Raw genomic sequence first — 10,538 nt, 5'->3', positions numbered from 1 at the left:
ACTCAGGAAATAAAATATTTCCAGAATAAATGCACATCTCCGTTCTTTTATATCTAATATAAATAGGACATGGAATTCACTTGTTGGGTGGGTTGAATCTTTCGACCTCCCGGGGTAGGTGAGGAGGTCACTCTTATTGTGCCTTCTATCCCCTTATTTCTGTTTTTCTTCCTTCTGTGCTTGTCTTGGAATGTGATAATTTGGTTTTGTCATGGCCATGGTCAAAAGTCCATAGCTGAGAGACAGCCAAATGTGCCATATTTGTTTTGGAAGATATTTTTGTCCCTTGGTAATAATCTCTCTGTTAAGTGCTCATATATATATATATTTTTAAATATATATATATATATATATATATATATATATATATATATATATATATATATATATATATATATATATATATATATATATATATTGTTTTGAATATATTTTGTACAGCTCAAAGCACTTTAAAAGGGGTTCTACGCCTACAACAATATGAAGTTAGGCGCCATTACAATTTTTTTTCAACAAATTCAACGCTTTTACCTGCCATGTGCTAATACATGAATAGGAGGAAAGTCAGAAAAGAGCCTTTTCCAAGAACTCAACTTTGTACTGGCCAGACTGAGACTTGAACCTTGGACCTACCCATCCAAAGCGAGTATCATACCAAAGTTAGCTTTGCCCAGGACCAGGCTTGAGACCTCTGTGAAGGAAATGGAAGGTAGTGAGGATTTTTTTGAGGAGAGAAATTATTTCCCTCATAAATTATATCTGGGTGGTTGTGTATATGTATTAGTAATAGAAACTATCTGACTTTCTCCCTTTGGGCAAGGATCCCATGACGTCTACGTAAGATTTTTGGTGGCCTCAGGCTAGGCTCGTGGTAATTTGCTGCTGGAATCTACTTTTGTGAACTATTCCCTTTGTCGTCGTTGTGGTATTATCTCTTATTTGATCCAATAGAGTTACTGTTACAAACACGACCTCTAAATCTATCGTTTTGCCATCTTCCATTTATTAGGTCCTGAAATGACTTAAAATTGTATCAAGAACATTTAAAAGTCGAAGACTAGACTACATTTTTAATTGAAAGTAATGATGTTTTCTCTTTAAATAGTTTTCTTTGTCTTGCTTTGCCGTGAGGCTTTTAGGAACTTAAGAGTGTCACAGACGGCTTAAAACAACCCCGCCGCTGAACAATAAAATAGGGAGAAGGAAAATTCAGCTGTGTCTCCATACTCAAACCTTTGATCATAAAAGAAAAAAATTGCTTCACTTGGATTTATATATTTCATGGTCTTTAATGTAAAAGTTATAATTACAAAATCAAGACATTCCAATAAGTAAAAACGCATATTATTATGAAATTTCAAAATATGGGAGAAGAACACAAATTGATACATTCATATTAAGACATTTGATATAATATTTTGTATGTATTTTCTTTTTACTCTTCATTATTCAACATAACGCAATGAAACATAAGCACCGTAAAAGAAGTACACACAACATTATTTTTATTTTGATGAGCGCTCAAATAGACCGGTAAATAATCAACAAGTAATCATATCTTGCAAGCTACAATGAGACGCCGTTACAGTTGCAACAGTTAACAAGAATGTGATATTTGCCCTTTTTTCTCCTTAGTTTTATCCAATCACAAACTGATGAGATCAACAAAGACATGAGTTAAAAGTTTGAAATCTGATACGCCCTCTCCATACATCCACCCAAATCTATCAGATACTATTCCAAACGCCAAATATTTAATTTAAAGTCAAAATGTTCAGAAGCATCAAATCAAAAAAAAAAATTTAAGGCAATTCATTCAATTTCCTACCAAAAAAGAAAAACTACACAACGAAAACAAGGACAAACTTTAAAAACAAACACAAACAAAGAAGGAAAAACTCTTAAATTTTATAATTTAGAGAAGTTTTATTTTTCGAATCTGGTTCTCTCAGACATAAAACAAGATTTGCAGAAGGGGATTGGGGGGGGGGGATAACAAATGCGATAGTATAGGTAAAGTGCTTATCCTAAGACCAAACTGAGCTAGGCCAATGAAAATAAAATGAGTTATGATAATTTGTTTAAGTGGAAACATGATCGTTATTCATTAGCCATCGTCGAAATGACCACAATTTGAATATAACAGAACTGGGTAAAAATATCACTTCAATCAAAACTATACAAAATTTAACAACAAAAATCTTTCAGGTGCAAAAAAAAAAAAAATAAAATCTAAATTATATTTTCAACTTTTTAAACATACACACTGTCATCAAACATCAAAATAATTAACTTGATATTGATTGGAAAATGTATGCTTCTTCATTATAGTTGTGAAACATGGACATCTTCATAGATAGAGCAGAATGAAATTATAATAAATAATGTAAGGGCAATTATCAAGTCTCATAAGCTAACTAATTATTAATGCGAAGGGCTGGTTTACCTTGATATATTTGATTCGAAAAATGACAAATGAACATATTTTCACTTCTTTCTGGTCTGGCCATTTTAAGAATTTTACAAATAGCAAAATAATACACTGCACAAATATGAAAATTGTTGCTTACCAATATCAATGCTAAATATATTATCTTACATATTATTTTTGTAATTAATTGTAGAGACACAGTTTGTCAAGATAATGAAATAATTTTTCTTACGCAAGTCGGTAATTTTACCCATTCATCTTTTCATGTGACAATCGAGACAAACACACACCAAAAGAGTGGTGATAAACAGGCAAGAACGTTTTAAGTCTACGAAAACGTGGCTAGTGTATATTATAAATAATAAATAAGTAAATAAACAGATGGACAAAAAATTAAATAAATATAACTCGAGATAAACGTTTCACTTGAAAAAAAAATTGCCATCTATTCCCCTAAAACATATTAGATCATATTACTATTTTTCTCCTTTATTTTCGAGGGTGAGAGGGGAGTCATATAATTTCGTCGAAAAACATAAAGAAGCCCAGAAAATAAACTTTTTCCTCTTTGTTTTGCCTTCACTCCAATTTATTATTATTTTATTTAGATATCTTATGTTCTATTCTAATTTGTGCATGTCATTTTGAAGGTGTATTTTTGTGTGCAAAAGACCTGGTTGTGCCTGAGACGATATGATATGACATGGATATGTCATGTTGCAAAGTGAGTTTATAGTCAAAATGATGAGTGGGGTTCCGGATCTCCCATAGTGGACAGAGAGGCATCTGTTGTGTCCTTTTTTTCCAATTGTTTTCTGTCTTTGTTCTGGAATGAGATTACGTATTCCTGTTAGTGGATTCTTTGTGATGTTTCTGGTGAGACTTTTAGGTGCTCTTGGAATCTAGATCTGTTCCCTATTTGAACCATTCTCCTTTGTCTTACTTTTTCCTCAAGCGCTTTTAATCTATAATGTTTTTACTATCCATTTAATTTTCTTCCATTTTACTGGTGTTGATATGACCCAAATGTGTTTGTAAGCGCCGTAAAACTTTTCAAAACATAAACAAACAATAGTCAAAATTTGACCCATCGTGTCAAGATAATGAAATTAAAAATTATACGTAATTTTCTCACATAGTATCTTCAAAGTTTCCAACAATGAATGTGTTTACACGTTATAAGACACGCATAGCTTGATGGATGAACGAAATATCATGGTAGTGATGATGATGATGATGCTGATGATGATGATGATTAATGATGATGAAGATGATGATTTTGATGACGATGATGATGATGATGACGACGCTGATGATGATGATAATAATGTATTTGATAGTATTTCATTTGATTTTATCTTTGGCGCATTAAGAACATGTTGGTTGAAAAATCAATTTATTCTTGATTTTGATAAAACCATTTCAATGTTTTAGAATGAAATAAACGGATATTTGGTGGCTTCATTTGCTCACAATGTAATGTTTTCTTTCAAGCTCTCTATCAAAATTTCCGGAATTCTTTGAAATCTCACAGTTAAGATTTTTTGACAAGCTGGTATTCATTGCAACCGATTAAAATAATAAGAGATAAGAGTTTTCTGGTCAAAATGTGAAAAAGTGTTTTGTTACTAATGGCGGATAAGTAAGATTGTTATACGTGATATACTACAACAATGACAACTTTCTCACAATCAAAGCTTTTGGATATCGTACGCGAATGAGCCGAATTGATTACAGCCGACGTGTACTTAGTTCTTTTATTATGTAGGGCTACACGTCGATTACAACCGAAACAAAAAAGGTTTCTTCATTTTATTCGTTTACAACTAACAACGTGCATTCATTGACAAGACCGATAACCCTACTTGCCATGGCTATAATAATATTGTTGTGTGTAACAATGGAAATACTCTCAAACCAGCGCAAAATATTCGTCATTAGGTACAGCAATCTTAAATCAGGTGCATTATTGTATTCACCGATCAGACTTGTACATATGTTGGCTTATTAGCCCCAAAAAGAGACAGTTAACATGATCTTCACAATTTTCATTCATGGTAAGTACTGGGTCGCTGGAATAAGTGAGCCTTTAAATATTGGAACAAAAACGAATATAGCAGCTCAAAAAACAAAACAACCCTCCCCCCCCCACCCCCCCCCCCTCCCAAAAAAAAAATAATAAAAAATAAAAACAAGAGGTACAATGATATTACTACAAAGCATAAATAGTAAACATGATCTTCACAACTTTCATTCGTGGTGATTACTGGGTCGCCTGAATAAGTGAGCCTTTGAATAATGAACAAGAATGAATATAGCAGCTTTAAAAAAAACAACCCCCCCCCCCCCAAAAAAAAAAAAAAAACAACAAAAAAAAAAAAAAAAAAACAAAAAAAAAACAACAAAACAAAAAACAATCTAACAAAAACAAACAAACAAGGGGTATGACTACAAAATTATATTTAATGTGAAACAATTTGGGCTCACCCCATTCATTGACCAACAACAAAAACAAAATCAAGCAATAATTAATCATTAATAATGATACGTTATATACTGAGCAGATATCAATTTGCGTTATGCATTTGACGTAACGATGGTATGTTTTAATATCTAAGACAATTGGTACTTTATGATTGTCATGGATAAACAGTTATAAACAATAAATGTAAAATGGTCATCGATCTTTAATGAGGAAATGAAATGGTCAACAACAAAACCAGAAGAAGAAGAAGAAGAAGAAGAAGAAGAAGAAGAAGAAGAAGAAGAAGAAGAAGAAGAAGAAGAAGAAGAAGAAGAAAAAGAAGGAAGAGGAGGAGGAGGAAGAGAACTGATCTGTTTTAAACATGTTTTGATCGTCAAGCTCATTTTCTTGTGCTCCATCAAATTGTAAAAAAAAAAAGTTGATTGTTGCGCTTGTAAAACATTCAATCCATTTATTCATCAATCAATCAGCAACCAAAGAAGGAGAAAAACATGAAAAGGGTTTCTTCTATATACTAGCGGCATTTTGATAATAAGCAATGCTTTTGTCACAACTGCGACATTTGACTATAGTTTTTGTATTCTATTTTAATTCGTGCTTCCTTAATAAGGATTGAGAAAGTGAGTGTAGCCGGCGCTTATGTTGAGAATAACAAGAAATGAAATGAGCAGGAAAGTGCCAGAAGACAGAGAAATTTGTATTCTCTTTTGTCTTCTGGCACTTTCCTGCTCACTTCATTTCTTGTTCCTTAATAAGGAGCAGTCTATTTCATGTCCCGTCACATGTTGTTTTTGTTTTTAAGCGTTTTAGGGTGCTTTCAACACATTTACGTTATATCAGCGCCGAAAAAGGAAGAAAAGGGATAGTTAAATTCTAGAATTACAATTAAAACACCCAAGAAAAAATAAGACAAAGGAGAACTGGGAAATATTAGGGATCAAATGTAGATTCCAAGAGCATACCGTCGATGTACTTAGTTTGAGATCAGCTGTAAGTCTCATCCGGACACAAGCACAAGATCCAACAAAGAGGAGCACACTCAAATGCTTAAATTATACATTCAACATGACAAATATAATAATACATAACAGAGACAAAACCATGTAATCTCATTCCAAGACAAAGCCAGAAAGCAAATTGGATAACAGCAATAAGGGGATAGAAGACACAGTAAGTGCCACCCTGCCCACTATGGGAGGCCAGGAACCCCACCCAGTGTCCCGTCACAGTTTTGTTTATTCGCCTTAAAAACACCATTTTCTCATCGCTCATTCGTCTTTAGTGTCTCATTGATCGTGTTTTATTGAAAAAGGGGAAACCCCGAAACGTCCGCGTTATCTGTCTTCGTTAATCAAATATTGAGGCTTCCATTTCACTAGACTATTGTTATTTATAACAACTGCCGGAACAACACAGTGAAGTTTCCTGTAATTATTTATTTTCGTAGACAGTCCTGCCTGGTGGCTCCTCTCATACGCTAGAAAAGCCAAATTTGCGAACGAATTTCTCCTCTCATGGATGACCTTTAAAATTAAGAAACAAAACAACAAACCATGCAGCTGCCGTAATTTTGTTATTGGTTCACTGGAACACACTGCCATTAGATCAAAGAAGTAAAGTATTTTCGTCTGAGGTGACATTCAAAAAGTAGCGTAAAACACATCTGATAAATTCTTCTATTTCCTAAAAATGTTATGAATAGAACTCTGTGTTGTAAATAGTCCATAATATCTGTTATGTCTAGCATGTATGATTTCCCCTCTTGTCAATGTGCACATAAAGCTGCGTCAACTCAGGATGGGCGCTATTTAAAAATATTAAGTTATATTATTATTATCATAATACTATTTACAAAACTGGCCCTGCGATTTCTTTTGTAAAATATCGACAATACTTTGCTCCATTTTATGGATAAGTATGAGATCGGCCAAGATTACTAAATAATCTTAATCATCCAGCCCAGTCTTACATTTTATTAATACATTTGTACTATGAGCTTCACCACACACACACACACACACACACACACACACATAAACACACATACACACACACATATACACACACAAACAAACAAACAAACAAAAATAAATAAAATTAAATAGTTTTTAAAAATCATAGTAAAACAAAACAAAACAAACAAACAAACAAACAAAAAAAAAGAAAAAAAAAAAAAAAGAAACAAGCATAAAGCAAAAATCCCAGACAAACCCCCCGTTAGGATTCATCAATATTTTATCAACAGAGCACGTGCTCTTAACGCATACGTATTGTAATGTTCCCTAAAGATCACTATAATAAGGCAAACTGATTAATTTGTCTTCTGACAAAGTTGGAAAAAACACATCCACCTGTAAAGCTTTGCTAACTGCCAAGAAGCAGTTATAGCGTGGTATTGTGAATGTTGTTCATCATGATAATAAATATTATTATGGGATGCACATTATTATCAATAAGTATTTAAAGAGCTTCGTCTCCTTTTTCCCCATCACTCTTTTTGAACTGTTGACCTTCCACCAAGACAGAGTAAGCTCCCTTCTTGGCCATGAGATCTTGGTGCGTTCCACTCTCCACGACCTTGCCGCTCTCTATGACGTAGATGACGTCAGCGTTTTGGACTGTGGACAGTCGATGGGCGATGATGATGCACGTGCGTCCGTGTCTGGCATGGTCCAAAGCCTCTTGAACAACCTGGATGATTGGATAATTAAAAGTGGTTTACAGTGCCTGGATTACAAGTAGGTGGTCTGTTCAAATGAGTGAAGAGTTTTTTGTTTTTTTAAAAAAAATACTGATGTGTGATATTTTTGAAGTGGAGGCTCTAGAGATTGCCACGGAGGCATTGATGGTGAAGATAACGACAACGTCGACGATGATAATGGCAACGATTGAAATAATGGTAGTGGTGGTGGTGGTGGTGGGGATTAACTTTGAGTATGATAAGATAAAAATGAAATGTGGTGGCACATCCTCAAGACAACTTTATCAGGGTCATGTCCCTTTTAGAAGTTGGTTCCAGAATGTCGGGACGTTTCTAGAAAACGATCGCCCTCCACATGACACGTAGGAGCTATTTCCTTGCGTTACAAGCAAATTTTCCATCGGATGACGAGCGAAGAAGAAGAAGGGGTAGGAGGAGGAGGAGGAGGAGGAGGAGGAGGAGGAGGAGGAGGAGGAGGAGGAGGAGAAGTAGAAGAAGAAGAAGAAGAAGGAGGAGTCGGAGGAGGAGTCGGAGTCGGAGTCGGAGTCTAGTTCAATATGTTCAGTGTAGCTGTTGACTCGGGACCAATAGTAAAGCGCTATGAGCATATTTAGTAGATATTGCTCGGTTTAAAGCAAACTGGTTTTGGCTTTGAACCTGATATTTGTCACCCGCCGCCTCAAACCAGTATTCTGACAGGATAAAATACGACTAAAAATTCAGTTTTTGGTATCTAAAATACCTTGGCAAAATACCATTTGAAGGCGGTAGGTCACATTTCATTAATTAATTTATTTATTAATTTATATTTTAGGTAAAACACGGAAATATCGGATGCCATGTTGGAGTAAAGTCAAACCCGGCCTTAGGAGTGTTAAAACGTCGAAATGCAGCATTAATTCTGCTGCCCTCTGGGAAAACACGTATTTCAAATAACATTTTGATCAGAAAAATCGCCCTTCAAAATATCGATCACTTAAAATGACGCTCATCTTGGCGAGAGAAAAAAAAACCCTCTCAAACCTGGGACTTCCGCGAAGATTTCGGGCCAAAATTTCAAATATGTGTTTTTCCAGATTACGACATGACTGCTGTTCATTGACTCTACCTTTTCACTCTCTGTATCCAGGGCTGAAGTAGCTTCGTCCAGCAACAGAATCTTGGGATTTCTGATGAGTGCCCTTGCAATGGCCACTCTCTGTTTTTGTCCACCGGAGAGTTGTGTCCCCTTCTCACCCACTGTTGTTTCGTAACCCTAAACATGAAAAGAAAAAAAAAAAGATTTTAAGATTTAGAATTATTTCCGCAGGATGAACACATCAACATAACAGAACACGTATATTATTATTGTTCACATGGCCGATGTTTGGCGACTGGAATTCACGGCTTTGTTGTCTTATGGTAGGTTCCATGGTTCCAGTACCACGCTGAGTGGCGAAAACGTGTGTACTTAAAGAACGCTCTTTCTCTTTACTCACATTGCCTCGCCTGCAATCGGGTGTAAAATGAGTACTCGGCCGATAACATGTCGGAAAAAAAAAAGATAAAAGCGTCTTACAGGCGTCATGTCTCGTCCTATATGTTAAATGTTGCTGTTGGCTGGGGACCACGTGTAAAGCGCTTTGGGCATATTTATTGAACATTGTTCCTTCTAAAGGCTCAAGTTGTTATATTTTTTCCACAAAGAAAGAAAACGGGAGGCTGGCCAAGAAGCACATATTATGATAGAAAACAGCAGCGCGATGTATAAAGCATGGGTCTCGTATGGAAGCAGCTGAACTAACCAGCCTCGGACAGGGGTAGTTAACAATCTTGTTGACAGCCCATATGCGGCTATGTGGTCTTGTGGTATGACAATCAGTTTCGGATCGGAAGGTCCTGGATTCGAGCCTCGCTCGGCGCATAGTCGAGTCCTTGGAAAAGGCTCTCTACTCACATTCTCTCACCGTACTCAGGTGTAAAATGAGTACCTGGTCGTTAACAGCATTGTCTCTGTCCGAATTGTAATATCGCTTAACAAGCGCATTGCTGTTTGCCAGGGTCCCCTTGTAAAGCGCATTGAGCACGTTTAGTGAATATTGCGCTATATAAAAGCTCATTTGTGTGTGTGTGTGTGTGTGTGGGGGGGGGGGGGGGTTATCATAAAAAAAGCAATTTAGAGAAAATAATTTGAGGGCGGAGACTCAAATTTGGTATTCAAGAGAAGACACCATCATGTCAAATAGTGGGTAGGTTTTTTTTTTTTTTTTTCTATGTTTTTGTTTATGTGTGTGTGTGTGTTTATTTTTTGTTGCTTTTTTTTTTTTTTTTGGGGGGGGGGGGGGGTATCAACAATTAAGACCGTAGCCGCTTTTAAGGATGAGAAACAGATCAGAAATGTAGATACAGATACAGTTGAATCGCCTGAAAGGGTTAAAACAATGAAATGATTGTAGAACGAGGATCACTGATTGATGTCCACCAGAGACCCAACACTCATTGATGATGATGATGATGATGATGATGATGATGATAATGATGATGATGATGATACCAATGATAATGATGATGACATTAATGATGATGATGATGATGATACTAATGATGATGATGATGATGATGATGATGATGATGATGATGATGATGATGATGATGATGATGATGATGATAAAAAAAATGATGTTGATGATGATAATGATGATGATACCAATGATAATGATGATGATGATGATGATGATGATGATGAGGAGGAGGAGGAGGAGGAGGAGGAGGAGGAGGAGGAAGGAGGGGATGGGGAGGAGGGGGAGGAGGAGGTGGAATGGTGACGACGACGGCGATGATGATGGATGTTGATGATGAGGACGACGACGATGATGATGATAATGATGATGATGATGATGATGATGATGATGATGATGATGATGATGATGCTGACGATGATG

General features: G+C 35.7%; 1 protein-coding gene across 1 annotated transcript in view; it reads right to left on the bottom strand.

The window, feature by feature from the left end:
- Positions 1 to 6,714: 6,714 nt before the first annotated feature.
- The window catches only part of LOC144970837 (ATP-dependent translocase ABCB1-like), a 121,669-nt gene continuing 117,845 nt past the window's right edge, over positions 6,715 to 10,538 (bottom strand). Inside the window, exons 27-28 of the mRNA XM_078910922.1 lie at positions 8,726 to 8,872; positions 6,715 to 7,607 (exon numbers count right to left, since the gene is read on the bottom strand). Coding sequence (XP_078767048.1) covers positions 7,377 to 7,607; positions 8,726 to 8,872 — 378 coding nt within the window. The 3' untranslated portion in view covers positions 6,715 to 7,376. The remainder of the gene's footprint in view (positions 7,608 to 8,725; positions 8,873 to 10,538) is intronic.

The sequence above is a fragment of the Berghia stephanieae genome, chromosome 4, assembly GCF_034508935.2.
Source record: "Berghia stephanieae isolate SIO BIC M18660-M18661 chromosome 4, UCSD_Bste_1.3, whole genome shotgun sequence".
NCBI lineage: Eukaryota > Metazoa > Mollusca > Gastropoda > Nudibranchia > Aeolidiidae > Berghia > Berghia stephanieae.
Note: the sequence above shows the minus strand (reverse complement) of the source record. Positions and strands in the feature narration are given on the sequence as shown.